General features: G+C 33.3%; 1 protein-coding gene across 5 annotated transcripts in view; it reads left to right on the forward strand.

Moving 5' to 3' along the window:
• STAG1 (stromal antigen 1) overlaps positions 1-24,031 on the forward strand; it is a 425,662-nt gene that overhangs the window by 261,733 nt on the left and 139,898 nt on the right. For 4 of the 5 annotated variants that reach the window (XM_037844464.1, XM_037844439.1, XM_037844447.1 and 1 more), the window contains exons 7-8: positions 968-1,044; positions 10,787-10,991. In XM_037844464.1, the coding sequence (XP_037700392.1) occupies positions 968-1,044; positions 10,787-10,991 (282 nt within the window). Of the gene's footprint in view, positions 1-967; positions 1,045-10,786; positions 10,992-13,871; positions 14,015-24,031 lie in introns of those variants that run through there. The other variant, XM_037844468.1, reaches the window with a different exon arrangement.

A 24,031-nucleotide genomic window follows, 5' to 3' on the forward strand; every position in this document is an offset into this window, starting at 1 on the left:
CTGATTCTGGTTAAAAGATAGAGCAGATTATCATTTCTCTCATTTAATAGATGAGTAATATATATGTCATTAAGTTTAATATGCCAAATGTGCCAGTATTATTTTTATGTAGACTCTGAATTAAAACTACACTTTCTTGACTTTCAGTGGTTGTTTTAGTACTCCATGCTCTTTCCTATAAGTGTATAGTATAGCTGAAAGACTCTTTCCTTCTTAAATCTGATTTTAATTGGTGCCTGTCAGATGCTTTAAATTAAGTTTTTTTCTTACTGATTCATGAGTTGTACTCTTGTGCTTTTTTAACTTAATATTTTACACTTACACATTTAATAACTTTTCTCTATAAGCATTCTTTAGTGTAAGAATGATAATTTTTAGCTATCCATGTTTGAAATAAAAATGAAGTAGCTAAAATGGTATGAAAGAATGAGATAAGAAATAATTAACTTTTTCTTTAACAACTAGAAGTTACAGAGCCACTTTTCATGTTCAAAGAAAAGAGATTTAACTTAAATGGGATATTGTATCAAAGACATTGTTTTAGTTTATAGGAAAAGATTCTGATGATGAAGACCATCAATAAGAGCCATGAAAGGAGATGTATTCTGTATTTGAAGGTTTTTAAGAAGAAGGAAGCCAGTTATATGTCTGAATAGCACTGATACATATTTAAGTCAATCTTCAGGATCCTTACTATAATGTAAATTCATTGTATTATTCTTTTTCCCTTCTCCAGCCCTCCTCTCAGTATTTTTCCTCATACTTACCAATTTCACAGGATATTCAGTTCTTTTAATATCTTCCAAAAGAAGAGGTTCCTTTAGAATAAATGGTATGGGACTTTGAGAAGGAAAGAGAAATCTACTGTTTTAGTAATTTGTGTAACTTTTCAAACAATGGCTTGATTAAATTTCATGTTTGATGTGGGATAGAATAAAGATTAATTGTAACATCTGTTGTTCCACAGGTACTGTGAGAATAGAGATGTTTCGAAATATGCAGAATGCAGAAATCATCAGAAAAATGACTGAAGAATTTGATGAGGTATAGCATTCCAATATTGGTACAAATTGCCTATTTATATTTTTAAATTGTGAATCTGTTGATTATTTCCAGTTGGTTTTGATTTGGAGTTTAGCATAAGGGAACATATACTGTTTTCTTGTTTGTAGGATAATTCATGCTACTAAATTCAAATTTAATGATCTTTGAGGTTTTGATTACATTGCATGGAGGCTGCATTGAATATGACTGATAAGGATAAGAGAATTAGTGGTCTGCAGTAGAAGTTGATTCTTAATATTCATTCTTGAAGACCTTCTCAAATCCCCAGATTTATAAATACATCTCTTTAAGTTTCATGTTCTATGGAATGCTAGTCACACTGAATGCTTTAAAGAAGAAAGAATTTGGAAGTTAAAGAAGTCTGAATAGGGCTTCATATTATACCTCATAGAGATTGTCAAAATACATTATATTTAAAGCTCTGAGAAATCCTAGTGGAGAAAAACTTCTTTAACTTTATTTAACCCAAAATTTCCCAAAATTGTTTTACATGCATCCTTCCCTGCCTCCTTTTTTTTTTTTTTTCATTGCTTGTCTTCATGAAGTAGTCACCTTTTCTATTTTCCCTGAAATATTCTCTTCAGCAGTTTTACACTGATTGTAATTGCTGAAACACAATTTTATTTCAGTATTGTATTTATGATGAATTCATTCTTGTCATGTTTTAGGCCACCATCAATTTTAACATTCTGCCTTTCTCATTTAAATAAAATTTCTGTTATCTAGTAGATGTTGCTCTTTCTCGACTTTCAACATTAACAATAAAGATTGGTTTCTTCTGGTTCCATTCTTCCAGGGGTGGGGGACTCAGGTTTTTTATTACTTTTAATTGAAAAAATTAACACAAACAGTAAAAACTGTGTGAAAGTGAATACAAACTGAGAAATGTAAAGGAAATGCTAACGATATATTAGAAGAAAGATCAAATTATGAAAGGGAAAAAACCACCTGATTATATGAATTGATGTAGAAAAGGCATTTGACAAAACTCAGCACCCTTTATTGATAAAAACACTTAGAAAACTAGGAATAGAACAAAACGTCCTCCACATGATAAAGGGCATCTATGAAAAACCCACAGGTAACATCATACTCAGTGATGAAAGACTGAAAGCTTTCCCCCTAAAATCAGGAACAAGACAAGGATGCCCATTGTTACCACTACTGTTCGACATTATATTGGAAGTTCTGGTTAGAGCATTTATACAAGAGAAAGATATAAAAAGCATCCAAATTGGAAAGGAAAATGTAAAATTTTCCCTATTTACAGATGACATGATCCTATATGCAGAAAATCTTGAAAATCCCACAGCAAAGCTTACTGGAATTAATAAATTAAGAATAGTGGCAGGGTATAAGATTAACATCAAAAATCAGTTGTGCTTCTGTGTACTAGGAATGAACAATCTGACGAAGAAATCAAGATTAAAAATGCATTTACAATAACAACTAAAAGAATGAAATATTTAGGAATAAATTTAAGGAAGGATGCAAAGGACTTGTACACAGAAAACTATGAGACTGCTAAAAGAAATTAAAGAAAATATAAATAATTTGTAAGTCAATCCATTATCATGGGTTGAAAGACTAAATATTTTTAGTATGTCAATTCTACCCAACGATTTTACAGAATCAACACAATCTCAATCAAAATTCCAGCAGCCTACTTTGCATAAATGGAAAAGCTAATCATCAGATTTATTTGGAAGAATAAGGAGCCTCAAATAGCCAAAAACATCTTGAAAAAGAATGAAGTAGGAGGACTCAAGCTTCCTAACTTTAACACATATAAAGTTACCATAGTCAAAACAGCATGGTACTGGCATAAAGATAGATATACTGATACATGGAATCAAATTGAAAGTTCAGGAATCAACCTTCACTTGTATGGTCAACTGATTTTTGAAAAGAAGGCAAGGAAAACTCAATTGGGAAAAAATAGTTTCTTCAACAAATGATGCTGTGAAAACTGAATATCCACATATGTGCAAAAGAATGAATATGGACCCCTACCTCACACCAGATTGAAAAATCAACTTAAAATGGACTTAGACCTAAATATAAGTGCCAGAACTATAAAACTGCTAGAAGAACATGTAGGGAAACAGCTTCAGGATTTCATGTTAGACAGTGGTTTTTTATGCTTATACCCAAAGCACAAACAACAAAAGAAATAGTAGATAAATGGTTTCTCATTAAAATTAAAAACTTTTGTGCTTCAAAGTACTTTTAACATGAAAGTAAAACTACAGCCTACACAATGGGAGAAAATATTTCTAAATCACATATCCAGTAAGAGTTTATTATTCTGAATATGTAAAGAATAAAAAGACAACCCAATTTAAAACTGGACAAAATATGAACAGATATTTCTTCATAGAAGATATACAAATAACCAAAGAGCACATGAAAAGGTGCTCAATGTCTCTAGCTATTAGGTAAATGCAAATGAAAACCACAATAAGATACCATTTCACATATATATGAGAATGGCTACTATTAAAAACAGAAAATAGTAAGTGTGGAGAAATAGGAATACTCATTCATTGTTGGTGGGAGTGTAAAATGGTGCAGCTACTATAGATTAGATTTTGGTGAGTCTTTAGAAAGTGAAGAATAGATTTTCCATATGACTTGGCATTCCTACTTCCAGGTATATATCTGAAGATGTATTAACCCAAGTATCCATCAACTGATTAATGGATAAATAAAATGTGATATATATATCACCAGTGGAATATTATTTCAGCCCCAAAAGGGCTGAAGTTCTGATACATGTGATTATATGGATGAACCTGGAAGAAAGCATGCTTAGTGAAATAAGCTGGACACAAAAGGACATATATTGTATGACCTCACTGATAAGAAATAATTAGAATGAGCAAACTCATAGAGGTAGAATCTAGAATATCGGTTATGAGAACATGGGGTAGGGATAGGAAATGAGTCATTGCTAAAATTGTACAGAGTTTCTGTTTGGGTTGATTGTATAAAGCAAAGCCGTCTTAAAAGAAAGGGGTTGATGAAGAAACCTTGAGGGCACTACTATATCGAGTGAATTAAGACAGACACATAAAGGCAAATATTGCAGGATCTTACTGATATGAACTAATTATAATATGTAAACTCAGACATGGATCTCACTGATATGAACTAATTATAATATATGAACTCAGACATGAAATATAAGTTACCAGGATATAGAATGAAGCTAAAGAAGGGGGAGTGTTTGCTTATGATGAGCAGAATGTTCAACTAGGGTGAACTTAAACATTTGGAAATGGACAGGGGTGATGGTAGCATGTTGTGAGAATAATTAACAGTGCTCAAAGGTGTGTAAAGGTGGTAGGAAGGATAAACTCAGAATCAGGCATGTCACTAGAAGGAAAGTTGGAGGTTAAAAGATGGAAATGTATAAAACAGTGAATCTTGAGGTGGACACTGTCTGTTATTAACTGTACAGATATTAGAAATCTCTCTCACGAACTAGAACAAATGTATGACAGTATAACTAGAAGTTAATAATAGAGAGGCATATAGGAAAAAATGTATACCTATTGCAAAGTGTTCTTAGTATTATTTTAACATTCTTTCATCAACAGTAACAAATGTACTATACCAAAACTGTGAATCAATAACGGAAGGGGTCAGTGGTTAGGGGTATGGGAGGATTTGAGTTTCCTTGTTTTTTGTCTTTATTTCTTTTCTGGAGTAAGGAAAATGTTCTAAAAATTGAAAAGAAAATTAATTGTGATGGGTGCCTATGGTATCATGGGCAATTGATTGTACACTTTGGATCTTTGGATAGTTGTATGGTATGTGAACAATCTCAATAAAAATATATATATATATATAAAAGACAGGACTGTACAATACAACAATGGACCCTTTTAATGATTGACTATAGTTCAGAGTATAATTATAAAAATGTTCTTTCATAAATTGTAACAAATGTACCACAGTAATGCAATGTGTTAATAATAGGGTGGTACATGGGAACTTTGTATGTTATGCATGGTTTTTCTAAAGATCTACAACTTAAAAAAAAACGAGGGCATGGTTAAGACATCCCTAGATGAAAAATAGCTGAGCGGAGTTCATTACCACTAGCCTGGCCCAAAATAAGATGATAAAGGGGTTCTGCAGGTTCTTGATAGGAAAGGACAATAGACAATAGATTGAAGCAGCATGAAGAAATAAAAAACTTCATGCCGGTGTTATTGTAATTTTGGTTTATATCTCCACTTTTTACTTCCTGCTGGGTCTAAAAAGCAAATGCATAAAATGTAATGGTACATTGGTGGTTTTGGACTCAATGTATAAAAATGTATTTTATGACAAGAAGTACAGCATGATAGGAATATGGAGTGGTATAGGAATGTAGTTTTGTATACTCTTGAGATTATGTTGTTATCAAAGCACAAGAGATAGTTTTAGCTTTAGGATGTTATATTTAAGCCTCATGGTGTCTACAAAGTCAATATTGGAGAATAGGCAGGCTCATAGAGATAGAAATGATAGTATAGGTTTCCAGTGACATGAGGGTCAGGAGACATAGGGAGTTTATGCAAAATGGGTGTAGGGTATCTGTTTAGGTTTAGTGGTAGAGGGTAGTGAGGGTACTGGAGTATGATGATTGTGATTAATCCCACTGAATGGTATGATTGTGAGTGGTTGAGATGGGAAAGCTTATATGTTGTATATAAGTACCCACAATTAGAAACAACAAAAAAGAAAGAGCAACTAAAGAGACAATGCCAATTAAAGCAATACTTGATCATGGATGGGATCTAACAAGGGAGGAGAGCGGGTTAAAAAGGGCATTATTGAAACATGATAAAATGAAATATAGACTGTCAGCTTTATATCAGCATAAAATTTCTTGTACTTGATAACTGTACCTAAGTTGATATATAAGTGAATATCCGTGGTCTTAGGAAATGTACCTGGCAGTGTTATGTGTTCAGGGAGCATGGTGTACATAACCTACACTGAAGTGTTAACAAAATGGATTGATAAATAGATGGATGGATAGATAGCTATATGGGTTGATGGACTGATGAACAGATTGAATAATAAGGCAAACATGACAAAATGTTAAAATTGATAGATCTGGGTATTTAGAGGGATTGGGTTATGTTGGAGTTCTCTGTATGAAGTTAACTGTCCTATAATTTGGAAAGTATTTCAAAATAAAAAGTTAAAAAAAAGTGGCCAAGGATTTTGATCTAGATTAAATGTTTTTAGGTTGTTTTAAATCTTTCCATTATATCCTCTGAAGACAAACACTCTCATTTTGAAAGATGCTTAAATCATGTAGTCATGAAGCCACAGTGTGACTCAGCAATGGCATTTGTATCAATGAGTGCTAGATTAAGTCCCCATCTGTATTATTAAGGATTGACTATGTATTAAGATTATTATTACACCTATGGTAATTTCAAAATTTTTATCCTTCAGTTTTGTAACATATCTGCAAAACGTGATTTTACAACAGAGTACATGGATCACATTTATATTTGTTAATAATTATTAAGACCTAGTAAATGATTAACTAAAGCCAGCTATAAAAAATTCTGTATCTTTTCCCTTTTTTCCACTGTATTGTGTAGTCCTATGTTTCATCTTGTAATTTTTATTCTAGTAACATACGTATGACCCAAAGTTTCCCCCTTCAACTACATTCACATATACAATGCAGTGCCCATAACCACACTCAACAATGTTGTGCCACCAACATCACCATCTACCTCCATAAACGTTACAATCAACCCAAACAGAAATTCTGCACAAATGAAGCACCAACTCACCATTCCCTACCCCGAACCCAATCCCTAGCAACCTATACTCTTTGTTTACAAGGGATAAATTTATTTTCGTGCTCAAGAAACATATTTTGAACACTTAATATAGGCCTTAACTTTTAGTTGGGAACTGTATTTAGAGAGATCAACAAGGTAACAGCTCTGGCAGTGATGAGCTTATGTTCTAAATGGGGAGAGAGCGGTGTAAGATAATAGCATTAATATCATGACAAGTTTAATAGTTGAGGAATATACAAGACTCAGTGAGAGCACAAAGGAGTGAATTGATTATCTGAGGTTTGAGGGCTTCACAAAACATTTAGCCCTAGAACTAGGTTTTTAAAAATGAATACAAGTTCATCAGAAAAAAACAGGAAGGAGATACTGGGCATATGGAGTTTAGGATGTAGAGAAGGAAACTGGGATATGAAGCTGGAGGGAGTGAATCTGAGGCCAGGTTATTGTGAGCCTTGTAAACCAGACTGAGATTTTTATTTTAATGCTAATAAGTAAGCCTTCTCCAAAACATTGTTGTGCTCCTCAGTATACTAATTATGCTATGGGAATCCTCTCTGCTCTACAGTCTTACCTGTCTCCCTCTCCAGTGTCCCAGTCTCAAGAGTTGGGAGGATTCAACCCAGCCCTTTCAGTTCCTCCTTGGTCTTTTGAGGGCTCAGTGATACTAGCAATAGTAGATACTGTCTGGGATAAATTCTGGAGATAGAAAAATGAGTAAGATATGAGCTTTGAAAATTATAATAAATTTCTTATGGCATTGCCTCGTAGAATTTCTTTTTCCAAATATATTTTTGCGTCGTTTCTTAGTTGGTATTTCTATGACTCTCTTGGCCAAATAAGTTCTGTTAAAAATTTTGAGACTTTTAATTTCTTGATGTTTTAGAAAGATGAGGCTTTGCATAACTGGAAGAACTAGCTTAGATTTAATTAGAAGCGGTCTTAATGTAAAGAGTAATTTCACTTTAATTGCATTATGGCAGTCAGCCAAAATAATCTACCGAAATAGTTGTTCTTTGTGGTTATTCTTTGATGTTAAATGCATGACAGAACTTTGAAAGATTATTTTTATATAGTTGAACTAATTGGTCTTTTATGACTTCTGGCCTTTGTATCATATTTAGAAAAAAAAATCTTTCTCCCATGTTGTCATCTGTTACTTTTATGGTTTAATTTTTTAAGTGTTTTGATTCATTAGGGGAATATATTTTGGTGTAAGTCACAATATATATCTTTATTTTTTCTAATGGACAGCCAGGTCACCCAAAATTATTTACTACACAACTCATCTACCCCACTGGTTTGTAATTCTCCTTTCTCCTCTAACAGTGGGAATGCATTTCTCTGTTAGAAACAGAAAACCTTACTAAAATGGCTTAAATTCACAGAAGGTTTTTTGTTTGTTTCATACATAATAAATATGTGAGTGGACAGTACATGACTTGTACTGAAGCTCAACAGGGCAATTCCAGATCTAGAACTTCTCTGCCCTTCTCCTCTACCATTCTTCCTCCTCGTATTTGTCCTGTCATGGTTATAAGGTGGCTGCTGAATATCCAGCACATTTGAGTTCTAGAGCAATGAAAGGGGGAAGGTACAAAAGGCTGAAGAGATCGTTGTAGTCTAGTCTGTCCCTTTAAAAAGGCTTTTTTAGAAACACCAATAGCAAATTACATGTTTTTCCTCATATATTTCCTGCATGTTATTTTCTAGGCTATTAATATATCCTGTCATTGATTGTTCTTTCCTTCAGTTCATCAACTGAATTGTTTAATTAGGAAATCAAGTATTTTGAGTTCCCAGGGTCTTTTGTTTTTGTTATTGTTTTGGTGCTGCCTTTGAATCTTCTGAAATATACTTATTTTTAAAATGGTTTTTTTAATTAGAGAATTTGTAAGTTTATAGAAAAATCATACAGAAAATACGGCGTTCCTTTACCTACTCCCCCTTCCCCCAGCAGTTTTCCCTGTATTAGCACTTTGCGTTAGTGTGGTACTTTCGTTACATTAAATAGAAGAATATTATTATAATTGTTTTATTAACTACAGTTCATAGTTTACATTAGAGCTCACTGTGTACACTTATTTTTTTTATTCAAGCTTTCCTGCATGCTTATTGTTCTGCCTGTCCTTCTCCCTTGCTTTTGGGTCTCTCTAATTGGATTGTTTTCTTTGTAGCTTCTTTGGGGTCCAGGTCTTGTTTTTTTGGAGCACAGAATGGCTGAATCTCTCAGTTGGTATAAAGTAAGAGGAGCTTTATCCTAGTGGGCTTTTGTGATGTAGATGCAGCGGGGAGGCTGCTAAGATAACTTTAGGAAGCCCTGCTGCTCTACTCTCCTTTTTATCTACTTTCCCCATTCTACCCCCACACTCTAGTCTCAAGAACTGGCAAGATTTAGCCAGCCCCTTCAGTTCCTCCTTGATCTTTTGAGGGCCAGTGAGTCCCACAACACTTATGTAGTACCGACGCTGACTTTCTCATGGGCCTGTGAATGCCAAGTTCTTCCTAATCTCTGCTTTCTGCTCCTTGCTTTTATCATGTCCTACTTATCACATTTGCTGTCTTTCCTGGGACACCAGCAGAACTCAAGGCCTAACTTACCACCCAATTTTCCCAACAGTAGTTTGTCCTAGAAAAGGCAAAAAGCCACAAATTAAGAATATTCAGATAACTATATTCATAGTATTCTCTCTGCCTTGTGAATTTCCATTTCTCTACCAAAATGCTTAGGCTATAGTTGGTGGGAAACCTTTAAAATTTTGAGTTGAGTTCAAATGTTATTTTTGTGTTTTAAACAAGATGACATATTCTGGTGATACCAAGAACCAATATTAGAATTTCTCCAATAAGTTAGTTTTTGAAAAGTTAATAAATCCTTTCAGTAAAAATGAATTAAAAGACAGTTCTTAGTAAAATTGGAAGAAAATGTGGTTGGAGTTTTAGAAGTAGTTTTTCAGGCTGCTCTGACAAATATTACACAATGAGTTGGCTTTAAACAATGGGAATTTATTGACTCAGGGTTTTGAGGTTAGGAGAAGTCCAAAATTGAGTTGTCAGCAAGTCGATACTTTCTCCCCCAAACCTGTAACTCTCTGGTGCTTGCTGCCTGCGATCCTTAGGATTCCTTGGCTTGTATCCCTTCCTCATGTCTCTCTGTGATTTCTTCTTCCTTCTCTTTTGGTTTCCAATGACTTCCGGCTCCTCCCTGCAGCTTTCTGTGATTCTGCTGCCAGTTCCGTTCTCTTTTTAGGGCCTTCACTAATGAGGATTAAGACCGACTTCATTCACTTGAGCCATACCTCAATTTAAAATAACATCTTCAAGAGATCCTGTTTACAGTGGGTTCACACCCACAGGAATGTAGATTAAGATAAAGAACTTGTCTGAATTGGGGTGCATAATTCAATCTAACTCAGATGTGAAAGGTTACTTTTGGACTTCTCAGTGAAGTGCTTATACTTTTTCAATTCTTAAAAATTCAACTTAAAGAAGTTGAAAGATGCTCTGAGACTGGTGTCAAATTTAATGTGATGTGAATTCAGTGACAAATATCTTTTCTAGTCTTAAATTCATTAATTTTTCAAAATATTTGTACTGCAAAGTATCTCAACTAGAACAAGAACATAACAAGCCTGAAAGTTTTGTTTTGAATGAGTGTCTAAGAACAACAAAGTAAATACTGGTACTAAATAATTTTGAGCATTTTAAGAATTAAGTAGTTATGATAGATGAAATCAACAAAAAAAATGATAAAGAAATTAGTACAGCTGTGAAAGTTACCTTCTGGCTTTATCCGCATCTACTTGGAGAAAAAGGATACCTATATAGGTAGGAAGGAAAAAAAAACTTTGATTAAACTGGTACATATGTCATACTTAATTTGTTCTTTATCTCCTTTTTAGGACAGTGGTGATTATCCTCTTACCATGCCTGGACCTCAGTGGAAAAAATTTCGTTCAAATTTTTGTGAATTTATTGGAGTCTTGATTCGACAGTGTCAGTATAGCATAATTTATGATGAGTATATGATGGACACAGTAATCTCCCTTTTGACTGGTTTGTCAGACTCCCAGGTCAGAGCTTTTAGGCATACAAGTACCCTTGCTGGTAAGTAACCAACAATTTATTTCCTTTTTATTTAGCTTTGTGAAATATGCTTTATTCTAATTAAAGTTTCCTTAAATTGACAAATAATTTAAACTAATCACTGTGCTCCTGAAAAATAGCATTTTTCCTCAAATTAATCTGAATGGTTTGTGCTATCTCTAGGTAAAATGTATTCCTGCTTTGATAACTGGCATTTGACAATCTTGAAAATGAAAACTGAAACCTACTGGCCAGTATGAACAAACCTTTCTGAAGGTTTAGTTATTTTCCTATATCCAAAGAAATTTTAGGAGGCCACCAGACCATATTCTTTAGTAAGCCCAAATAATAGTTGAGATTCCAAATTTACAATGTTGTATCTCTACTTAATTACATTGCTTTATTGCTTATTGTTATTTTATATATATATGTGTAAATATTTATTTGTTTATGTATTTGAAAGAAATAATTCCAGCAAACTAATAAGGTGGTAAATCTTTCATTCCTAGTCCTCTAATAACTTAAAATTATGTCTAAACATAATGTTTCTAAAATCAGTTCATTCAAGTAATCAGTAGATAACTGAAGAACTCACAGACTGCAGTTTTCACTTCTGTTTTCATTACTTTAGAATTATCCTGATAACTTCTCAGTCAAGTATATTCATTTTTTCCCTTGTTTTTTTATTGCAAGGTAATTTCATTAATTTAGCAATTGCCCAGTTTTCCCACCATTGCTTTTCTGTGCTTACTTGAAATGACTGTTCTTTTTCATTCATGATACAGAGCGTGTATTTTGTATGTATATATATATGCATACACATATATCTAAATGCTCCCAAATTAGATCCTTTGTAGTATCGGTAAATTTTGTCTATATTCTCTTACTCGTTACCCTGCCAACAAAACAGACTCAGTGTCATTAAATTTCTCATTTATCTAATTTACTTTGAAGCTTTAGTTCCCAAACCTTAGCATGCATCAGAGTCAGAGTCATCTACAGGATTCATTTAAACAGATTGCTGGACCCCACACCCAGAGTTTAGCAAGTGTCTAGGTAATGCTAGTGCTACTGGTTTGGGGACTATACATTGCAAACCTCTGATTTAAAGTCTGTCATTTTCTGGCTTAGAGCTGTTGCTTAAGCCAATATGATAATATTATTTGGAGTTACTCATATTTTCCACTTTTATTTTTCATTCCTTTTTTTAAAAAAATTCAAAATAGTTAATCTGTATTAGTGTATATTACTCTCACTGTATTTCCATATAAAACATGCATGAAATTCATTTTAGTTTGAGAGTGCTTTTTTTCTCATTTTTAGGAAGAGAGAAGATCTTTTATATAATTTTATCTTTTAACAATAGTAAAGTAAAACCATTTATTAGTGAAAAAATTTCTGTACAGAACAAACATCAACACAATGTTGATGAGAGTAACCTCTTCCTCATTATTAGAAAAGGAAGATGTTGTAGCCTGTTGTGCCCTTTTAAAAAGGTACTGTAAAAATACTATTTATTATTCAAAAAATTTAGTCTTTTCTTAATTTCATCTCTTTTAATAACCTTTTGCATTTGGTATTTGTTCTTTTTTCTATTTCCTTTTCATCTTACTTTTTTTTTTTGTACAGTAATGCCCATTTAACTGGTTGTCGGATGGTAAATTCAATGGTTTAAAATAAACAAACAACTTAAACATAAAATAGATATGACTTCTGAATAGCCAAGATTGCTGTCATTAAAGTTAATGAACTTGCCTTAAAACAGAAAGTTATCTTGTTCCCAAGTCTGACAGAGAAGGAGAAGGAGCAAATAATGAAGAGTCAACTTTAAGATCCTATCCTGCTGATGGTATTATGAAATGACAACTCATAACAAAAGAAGAAGACAAAAAAAGTTGTTTATAAATCTCATGATAGAAATCTGGGTCTTCTCTGTGGGGGCAAGGCACCTTTTTTTAATCCAGAAACCTGTGTGAATATCTGCCACATACTGTAAGAACACAAGAGTAGGAGTAATATAGTATGGAAATATATCAGAATATTTCGCCTCTTAAAACAATGTTCCAATTTTCTGAAAAATGCACTTGGATGCATTTATATTTGTCTTTCACTGCCATGTAAATGAAGCATTGCTATATTTTACTGACTTAGTAATGTAATGATCCTTTTCACCTCTCCTTTCTGCTGGCCCATTTTCAGTAAGCTTTATTATTGTTTTGTTTTATCTAACTCTGTATTTATCCCTTTGGTTATCAATATGAGTTAAATTTGCATATGCTTGAATATATTTTCCTTAAGGTCTTTCTCCTATTCATTTTGAGTTGAGTGGTTGGTTCCCCTTTACTTCCTTTTTGTCTCTCTTTCTTCCTACAATTTACCTGTTTGTGACAGCTTTTAAAATTGCTTGGTAAAAGCCATTTTGTTTTTACCTAAGCTCTTTATATGTCATCATCTAACCTATTTTAATTTGAAAGAAGTTTTCAGAATCAAATATCAAGAAAAACAGAAGGTGATATTTCAAAGGATAAAACCTGTTTTTTAGTGTAAATTTATTTCCAGAAATTACTTTAATTCCCATGTGTCTACATTAATGGTTGTATCTCCTAAGGCTTAGTTTCATAAAATGTGAGACATATCAGTCACCTACCTTTCAACAAAGGACATGGGGCTTGCTGAGAACTTAATTTCAGGCTGGACAGTAATTATCCATCTTTTCAGGGTGTTTCTTTTTCTTTTTCTTTTTTTTTCCTTTTTTTTTTTTTTGTTTTTTTTTTTTTGTTTTTTTTTTTTGTTCTCATCTGTGCCTCTTCTTTGTTATTTTATAGTATGTGTGCCAGGGGTAGATTAAAAGATAATCATTTTTATTCACTTTGCAGGACGAGTCTTGGGGACTAGATAAAATGGGCAGGAACATTTAATCCTCTGCTTCAAAGACTATGTGCATGGACAGTTACAAGGCAGTTATGGCCAGATATGATTATCGGCTTTGGAATAAAATGCTCCTTGACATTGCTTATATCTTAGCTGAGAAGAGAGACAATCAGGTTAGTTATTTCGTAGGGTACAGATGTGATGAGCTGCAGAGCTTCATAAGTCATCAGAGTGGTCTTATCAATAGTACTTTTAATATGTTTTCCAAATGCCCACTTTCTTGTTATGAATTAATGTCTCCCTATCTCCCTGTTGTTGGTGTTTGTGCATTGCATTTAATTGTATACTTTTACCACATTTTTATTAAAAGTTTTTGTTACTCTGAAGTTCTTCAGGTCTGTTTATTGCATAATTTTGAGAATAATTACTCTCATTTTTTCATTGGAGGTAAACGGTGCTTTCCTCCCTTTTTTTTTTCAAATGCTTTTATCATTATATTATGTTTTATGCTATACTCTTGTTATTTTTCTCTTAATTGGAACCTTAAAACATATGATCATATTTATTTGACCCATTTTAATAAAGAAGCTTCACCTTGATAGTTTTCATTAACTATTAACCTTCAGAATTAAGTGCCTTTTCTTATTTCTGTTCTAAATACCTATCTTGGTTGACATATTAGAACATAGTTTATGGACTTAATTTATAAAGAAGTACTTTTACATAATTTCTTTTGCTGCTTCTGGTAGATTTAAATTCTGAAGTTGGGCACCTTTTTTTTTCCAATTTGATGAAATTTTCCTATTTTATGAGAAAATGGTTTATTTCAAAATTGAAACTAGGTACTAGTACCTTTGTTTTACCACTTTGTGGTTTCACATTATGAAGACTATTTTATTCTTGAGGAATCTATTTTTGAGAATTATAGTTATCTTTCATATTTGTAGACATTTGCTTTTAAATGCATTCCATTACTTTACAAATTGTTAACTTCAGGTTTTTATTAGATGGCAATTTACAGAATGAGTAATGTTGGTTTAACTTTATTTTTTGATATTTTCTTACCATCATAATTTTCTAAGATGTTACAAAGAGTTATACTGGCTACCTCTCGTTTTTAAGGTGAAGATGCTAATTTTTAAAAGGGGGGAGGGGGTTGGAATACAAAATTTGTATTAATAATGGCATGGTGATTGATTCTATTCTACTTTTTTCTAAAATGATTTTTGGTAAAATTTTGAAATGTGGTTAAGAGCATCATATGACAGTCCAGTGGCTTCATAAGACTGGAAGCCAGTCTTCATCAGAAGTATTTTAACAGTAGGTCACTCTCAGCCTCTTGAAGAAGTAGACATTTCTTTTTACCTTTTCATTTGAAAGTTTTTATGTTGACATATGTTTGATTTTATGTTAATATATGGTTCATTGTTGATTTATATTTCTTACCAGGTCAGCACTTCTGGACTTTTCCTTTGAGGAAAGATATGTCATGTGAAATTGCTTTTTTGTTTTATCATATGATGCTAACAATCATTTTGCTTCAGAAAATTGACATCTGTTTTCTTTAGTTTTCATTTGCCAAAATCATAAATATAGTGGTTGATAGAATGGGTTCTGGAGCCAGACTGTCTGAGTTCAGATTCCCCTCTGCCTTTTACTAGCTGGGTAACCTTGGGTAAGTCTTCAACTTACTGGTGAAAATTTCTTCCTGTGCAACATGTGACAGGTAATGGCAGCTACCTGATATTAAAACAGATCAGAAGTCTTTGGAACAGTGCCTGGCCTTTAGTATCTTGCTGCTGTTGTACTGTAAAGATAAGAAGAGCTTATGGTGTTTCACAATATTTTCCTTCATTCATATTTTTACTCAATTTGTTGAGCACATACTCTATTTTAGGTAATGATAGACATGGTAAGTGGGAAATCAGAAATAAGCAAGTAAATAAACGAACTAGATCTTTTGAAAACTGTTATTGAGGAAACTAATCGCATGCATTTTCCTTTTACTGGTCTTTAGTTCTCAGTACCCAAGTTCTAATTGTAATTCAATAAGTAATTTATAGCTCTTATTTGGGCAGATTATTATAGCTTCTAAGGTTAGGATCTGAACTTTAGGTCAATTTGGCTTCATCAAAAAACAGGCCATAGGGTATAAATAATCTGTCTTCCTTCTTTATATTTTTCTTTTCTTATTTATTTTTTCTTTATTCATCTAGAGTTTTGCCTCATCCTTGCTTTGTAATTTTACCATTGTGTGTTTTACTTTATCACCTTTGTCTTTCTTAACCCTCCTCTAAATGTAACTCAGTTTTCTAGGGTTTGAATAGTAGCTTTTAGTGTTCTTGTGGGATTAATGCTCAATTTAGGACAAATCTGCAAATACCACTGTATCTTAAAATTGTACCTGTAATGTACAGTGAAGTATTAACTTTAACAATATAATTACCCTTTTTGAATCTGTGAATACAGGTCTAGAGTAATTTTTAAAGCTTTCTAACTAAGAACTATCATTTCCTTGGATTTATTTCTTTCTCTCCTCAGGTCTGAAAATCAGCTTTCTTTTGGGAACCATGATTTGTTAAATCACTTTATAAACATTACCCATCTCCTGTTTATTAACTTGGTGATCTTGGACAAGTCACTTACTTCTGTTCCTAACTTTTCTCATCAGGACAATGTTGATATTAATAGTTCTATCTTACAGGAGTGTTGTGAAATTTAAATGAAATAATTCATGTTAAATGTTTAACATGTACAAGTCACTCAGTGATCGTCTGATTTAGAAACAATACAGAGAATGACAAAGCTTATTTGGCTTAGTTCTATAGAGGGCAGAGAACTTGAGAAAATTCTTCATGGATTAATTTTGTTTTTCATTAACATTTTTCTATAGTTTTGTACCCATAAAATTGCATGTAGTACTTACAGGGAAGTTGGAAAATAAAAAAATACAAAAATTAAAATTAGCCATAATCATGACAATGCTGTAACAAGTTGGTGTTTCCATTAAGTCTCTTTTGTCATATGCATATTTGTGAGAATTTTTTTTAAACAGTATAATGTTATAAACAATTTTGTGGCAAACACTTTTCTGTGCTTTAAATTTTTTATAACTGTATTTTAAATGGCAGCCTTATTTTCAATTATTTAGATGTCTGTCCATGTCTGTCCTTTAATTTATTTAAGTTTCCTGCCATTGTTTGGTTCCTTTGTCTTACATTGCATCCTCTGTCATGTCTCTCACTCTTGCTCTCTCTTCTAATTAACTGTCTCCTTTTGGTGCAGCATATTTTCCAGTAGTTTCCTGAGAAAAAAAGGTATTGGGAAAGAATATATTTGAGACTTTGCATGCCTGAAAAATGTATTGCATCCTCATATTTAATAGTCTTACCTAAAATAGAATTCATCATTGAAAATAACTTTCTTTAGAGTTTGTCCTCTAACTTTTCAGTGTTTGCTGCTGAAAAGTCCAGTACCATTTTGGCTTCTGATTCAGATCCTGTTTCTTATCTTGAAAAAGCTTTTAGACTTTTCTCTTTATTCCTGATATTCTGCAGTTTCATGTTAATATACCCTAGTTTCGGTGTGGTTTTTCCCATTCTTTATACCTGTGTACCCTTTCTTGAATACCTATTGACTGAATGTTACTCTCTTGACCTCAATCTTGAGTTTCAAAAAAAAAAAAACAAATCCAGAGTTTCTTATTTCTCTTCTATTTTCCATTTTTTTTTAGCCATTTTGTTTACTTTCCTTCTGTATCTTCAACTTTACTGAATCTGATTTTGACTATCATTTTAAATTTCTTAGAGTTCTTTCTCATTCTCCAGGTCTTTTGTATAGCATTCTATGTTTCGTGAATGCAATGTCTTTCTTATTTCTTTGATAATGTTAACTATTCCTTTGAACTTTTCTTCTGCTCCCTGCTCTAATCTCTTTTCTTGTGATTCTCTGCTTTCTTTCTCTTTCATGTTGGAAGCTTCCTCAAATATTTCTTTGTGGGCTCTCTATTAATAGAGAGTGAGACACTAAAAAAAACAAAAAGCTGATTTCCTCAAGCGTGTGCATGCACGTGTGTGTGTGTTGTGGTTGACAGGGTGAGAGTTGTCTTTGGCTTCTAGATTGGTGCACTTTACTGTAGGGTAGTCTGATGGTGAGCTAGCATTTCATTGTAGACTCTCAGATGTTAGTATCAATATTTTCCCTGGGAAAGTTCAGCTTCTATGCAGAAGGATCTTCCAATTAATGTTGGGCACTGGTTGACATTTGGGAATTGGGCAGAGTGATGGAAAACTCAGGAAACTTTGCACTTCACACACATGTCCCTCCTCTATGTCTGTTGACTTCAAATTTCTGGTTTTTCTCCAGGGAATAAAGTTCTGGACATCCAGGATGTTTGTGTGGTGGAGAAACTGCCTAACTGCATAGGTTAGAGTGGAGATTTGGGGGATTTAATTGCTTTTTGTACAGACTTTGAAATAGTACTCATATTCAGACCTTTACCCCATCTTCTGTGGAACCTCATGATTCTAATTCCTGAGTCCTTCTTTTTCTTTATAGGTATAGTTGTCATGCTTTCTCCACTCTTTGGTTTGGTTGTTACAATCTCTGCTCACCCATTTGGTTTCCCTATTCATATTTTGTGGTTTGGGGTTACAAGTATTTTCTCTCTTCGTGGAAGATGAAAATTCTTTTTCCTTGTTATTTTGGTTGGGTTTTTTGAGAGAAAAAGGAATTGTTTAACTCTTTATTGTTTGGAAACTGTAGCCTTGTTTAAATAAACTTTTTAAAACTGAACAAATTTACAAAATAAAATAAAATATAAATAAAATTATAATATAAAATAATATAAAATAAAAAAAATCTAATTTGTTCTGTTATCAGAAATACTTCTAGGGTGTATAGTAATAGTTGGTTTTCAAAAGTATTGTAGATCTCACTAAACAGAAATAAAATTTTTCAGTGTTCACACTTAAGTGCAAATTACTGGATGTTGATTTAAACATTTGTGTCTACAATCTTAATTTCAAGCATCCCATTTTCTACTGACCATCTCCTTTTGTTCCATTGTTTTTCCTCAGTGTCCCCAACTCCAGTAATGTTTTTCTTCTCCTGGGACTTCAAATCCTGTGACACTGTTCTGTTTTGCTGTTCTTCATACCTTTTATGTTCTCAGTACCTTTACTTTTCCAGCTTAGATTCCATCATCCTTTATAATTAACATGTCCTTCATATCCTCACCTTCCTTGCCTCACTTTCTCTCCATCATACTATCTAGGAAAACCCGAAATCTCCACCTGCTCCTTGCCTGCACCAGAGTAGCTGAAAGTGTTTGGAGAAAAACACTTAACCAGAATGTCTGGGCTTTACATTTTTTCTCCACTGAAACTTTTCTAGCAATACTATTACAGTATCCATGCCATGAATGCTTCCGCTTTCTTAGAATATTATTTCATATCTTCACTCCTCTTCTTTACACTCAGCTGATTATCTTGCTTCCTTAATAAAGGCAGCAAGAAGAGAATCTTTTGAGAATTAAACCTACATTTAACTGTAGACCTTTTCATTACAGTGCTCCCTATCTAAAATCCTTACCCTTGTACAGTGGATTCCATCAGTAGTCACCTACTCAAGAACTTTGCTCCTCATGTTTGTTCTCACTCTCTTCTGACTTCAAACACTCCTCCCTTTTTGAATGGTAATTCTTATATACTGATATGCTATAAAAGCTCCTGCCTTTTAGAAACTCTTTGTCGTTCCCTCATACCCCTCCAGCAACAATCTCATTTCTCTCCTTTTTATTAAAACTTCTCAAGGAATTGTTTATATTCATGGTCATCACTCACTCTGCTTTTATTTTCCTTGAACCTACTGGAGTCATGTTTCTTTCTCTGCCACTTCACTGTCTCTGCTGTTATCGAAGACAACAGTTACATTCTTATTGGCCTAATCATTGGACAGCTCTAGGTCTTTTATCTTCCTCTCTCTTTAAACACACAGCTACTACTTTCTTCTTGAAATACTCTCTTCATTTGTTTTCTTAGAAAGTTAAGTGGAAATACTGGTTATCCTGGGACTCAATCTTCAGACTTTTTTTTTTTTTTTCCTCAGTGAATAAAGTGAAAACCAGTTCCATGCTTTTATTATTTTTATTTAAAATATTGATGGTGGGAGAGAGAATACAGTCACATGATTTAAAATTTAAAGTGATAAAAGTTGTGTGGCTCTCAGACCAAATTTTCTTCCCTGAGCCAACCAAAGTTTCCAGTTTCATATATATCTTTCCAGAGGTGTACTATGCATATATTAGCAAATACTGAATATGGTGTAGTGGTTAGGAGCTTGAACTATGGAGTATGACTGTAGTCAAATTCTATCACTTAGATACTAGCTGTGTAACCGTGGGTTAAGTCTCTTAGTTCATCTGTACCTTAGTTTTTTCTTATGTAAAAAGAGAATAAGAATACAGAACATCATAGGTTTGTGAGGTATAAATGTATAAGTAATTGGCACATAAAAATAATTAACATTACTTCTTTTTGTGCAAATGATACATGCACAGTGTCGAATATCTTGGTGAACTTTCTGTACACAAAATCATGCCTAATTTTTGTCTGATGATTGAATAATTATCCACTGAAGGCTGTATCATCCAGTTTTATGGTTTTTAGTACCAAATCTCTTTGATGATGGCTTCCACATGTATATCTACTAGGCATCTCCAATCATCTCTGACCATCCTTGCCTTTTGTAGTCTATAAAATCTTTCTGACTCTACCTCTAGTATATACTTCACATCTAATCATTTCTCTCTATCTTTTGCTAACATCTTAAAACCAAGCCAGCATCGCTTTACTTCTCAAGGCCAAAAACTTGAGAATCATCATTCCAAACTTTTTATAAAATATTTTCAGCTCTACTTCAGTGTTATCATAAATGGTCTCCCTTCTTCCATTTTTATCTTCTGTACTTTGTTCACACAGGAGTTTAAAACATAGATCAGATTCTTACCTATGTAAAAACCTCCAGTGGACTCCTGAAGACAATTATATAATAATGTAGATTACAAGAGGTGACAGTGTGATTGTGAAGACCTTGTGGATCACACCCCCTTTATCTAGTGTATGGATGAGTAGAAAAATGGGGATAAAAACTAAAGGACAAATGGGGTGGGGTGGGATGGGGGGATGATTTGGGTGTTCTTTTTTCACTTTTATTTTTTATTCTTGTTCTGGTTCTTTCTGATGTAAGGAAAATGTTCAGAGATAGATTGTGGTGATGAACACATAACTATCTTATCATACTGTGGACAGTGGATTGTATACCATGGATGATTGTATGGTGTGTGAATGTATTTCAATAAAACTGAATTTAATAAAAAAAATAATAATAACATCAACAACAAAAAAACCTCCAGTGGTCTTTCCCCACTTAGGTTTAATTACTGAGTTATAACCAGATACTAGTATAGGACCCTTGTAATCTAGCCTGTGGTTTTCTCCCTCAACCTCATCATCTATCTCTGCTTACTCTGTGCTTCAGCCACACTAAATACCTTGGTCTTTTATAAGTGCCCATCTCATAACCATTGCTTTTGTTATTCCCTCTCCCTGGAACACTATTTATTATCTGTTTTTTGATTGTCTTATCCTCCTCACTAGAATGTAAAAATCATGAGAGCAGATATTTTGCCTTCTGCAATTTTGCATCCCTTGTACCTAGAACAGTGCTCAGTATATGGTGGATTGATAGGTGAATAGGGGGGAGCACTAAAACAGTGCTTCTCAAACTATCTGTGTTGAAAGACCAGTTTTTAAATTACCAATCTGCCGCAGTAGGATACTTTGGTAAAATGCACTAAAATGAATTTCAATAAAAATTAAATTTATTTTTCTTATTATTAGATACAGTAATCATAAAATTACTCTGTCAGATTCTTCTAATACTTCTAAACAGTTGCTATCAATTTGTAACTATCTCTTCATGAACTGATAAGTTATTTGTGGTCAGCACCTATTTGCAGACCACCCTCTTGAGTTGCACTACACTAGAATACATTTATCATTCTATAACCAGCAGTTAAAATGTGAAAGCTAAATTTAGCATTCTTCTTGTTAGATGAGAAGATCCTTAAAAGCCCATGTCACATTAAGACCGAATTCTTGTAGGAATAAAAGCATGTTACTTTTTAGAATGGTTCTGTTAGTAATGCCAGTAAAATTTAATAAGTACTTACTCTATGCTGGAGTCAGTCGTTTTCAGTGGACTCAATAAGGTATCAAAATATTGAATCTATGTTATTAAGTTAGAAGTCTCCTTTCAGTTACTGTTTGTTTATATGTTGGTCAGTGAGTTGAACATTTCAATGAACTCTAAATTTTAGAGATTTGAAAATAATTTATCTAAGAAAATAAATACTGTTATATGCAATACTTTTCTGGAAATGTGATTGTTTTGCATTTTTTTTGTTTTATTATGTTTATTATTTTGTTGTTTATATTTCTGGGATAGGAGGAGGGTTAATACATAATGGCAGTCGGAGTTTGGGATCTGGGTTCACAAGGAGATATATAGCTAAAAGCAAAAGCTATTAAATTCAAGAAAAGATATGCCTTAACATCCACTGATGAATTTCAGCCAGTCATGGTTTTCATTCTAATGGTTTCCAACTTATTTATCTCTAAGTCATTTTTCTTTAGACATCTAAAACTATATATTGAATTAAGCTCCATTGGGTATTAGTTTGTATACTAGCTCTTATAAACTGGTATTTTCCCTGACTTGGACAGTTTGCATGCTCCAGATCTCTTTTTCTTTGAGCTATGTTACTTTCTTATACAGAATAATTTTTAAAAGTATTTTTCTACTAATAGTATATAAAACTGTGAAATCACTAGCTGGTATTTTGAAACGCAAGAGCAAAATTACAGTAAATTTACTGTAATCAGGCACTGTAGCTCAGGAAAAAGAGAAGGATTTTTATTAAATGCAGTTTTTTTTAAATTAAATTCAGTTTTATTGAAATACATTCACACACCATATAATCATCCATGGTATACAATCCACTGTCCACAGTATGATAACATAGTTATGGGTTCATCACCACAATCTATCTCTGAACATTTTCCTTACATCAGAAAGAACCAGAACAAGAATAAAAAATAAAAGTGAAAAAAGAACACCCAAATCATCCCCCCCACCCCACCCCATTTGTCCTTTAGTTTTTATCCCCATTTTTCTACTCATCCATACACTAGATAAAGGGGGTGTGATCCACAAGGTCTTCACAATCACACTGTCACCCCTTGTAATCTACATTATTATATAATTGTCTTCAGGAGTCCAGACTGCTGGGTTGGAGTTTGGTAGTTTCAGGTATTTACTTGTAGCTATTCCAATACATTAAAACCTAAGAGGTGTTATTTATATAGTGCATAAGAATGTCCACCAGAGTGACCTCTCGACTCCATTTGAAATCTCTCAGCCACTGAAACTATTTCGTCTCATTTTGCATCCCCCTTTTGGTCAAGAAGATACTCTGAGTCCCATGATGCCGGTTCCACATTCATCCCCGGGAGTCATATTCTGCATTGCCAGGGAGATTTACAACCCTGGGAGTCGGGTCCCACGTAGGGGGTGGGCAGCGAGTTCACCTATCGAGATGGCTCAGTTAGAGAGAGAGAGGGCCACATCTGAGCAACAAAGAGGTACTCAGGCGGAGACTCTTAGGCACAATTACATGCAAGTTTAGACTCTCCTTTGCTGTTAAATGCAGTTTTAAGTGGTCAATAACTTAAATACATTTGTTTTCATGATTTTTCAAATATTTTAGTCTAAGGGCAGCAGCAGTCACTACTAACATGTTGGCCAAAGTATAGACACAGTCTGAGAATAAGAATGTATGTGTGTGTGTGGTATGTAAATATATAGATAGAGCATGTATGTGTATATGGATAGTATATATGCAATTACAGTGAAACTGGATAATTTTAAAAGAAATACATGCTCAACGTGAGTTATATGGAAGTGTTTGCAGATAAGGGTATCAGTTTTTCCAAACCACTGAGCAACTTCATCTTCCATAATTGGATATTCATATTTGAAATGAATAATCTAAAATTATAAAAACGAAATTATATATTATTAGTGCAAACTCTTATTCCTTTACCAATATTTTCTACATTCTCACTGTC

The sequence above is a fragment of the Choloepus didactylus genome, chromosome 1, assembly GCF_015220235.1.
Source record: "Choloepus didactylus isolate mChoDid1 chromosome 1, mChoDid1.pri, whole genome shotgun sequence".
Classification (NCBI taxonomy): domain Eukaryota; kingdom Metazoa; phylum Chordata; class Mammalia; order Pilosa; family Megalonychidae; genus Choloepus; species Choloepus didactylus.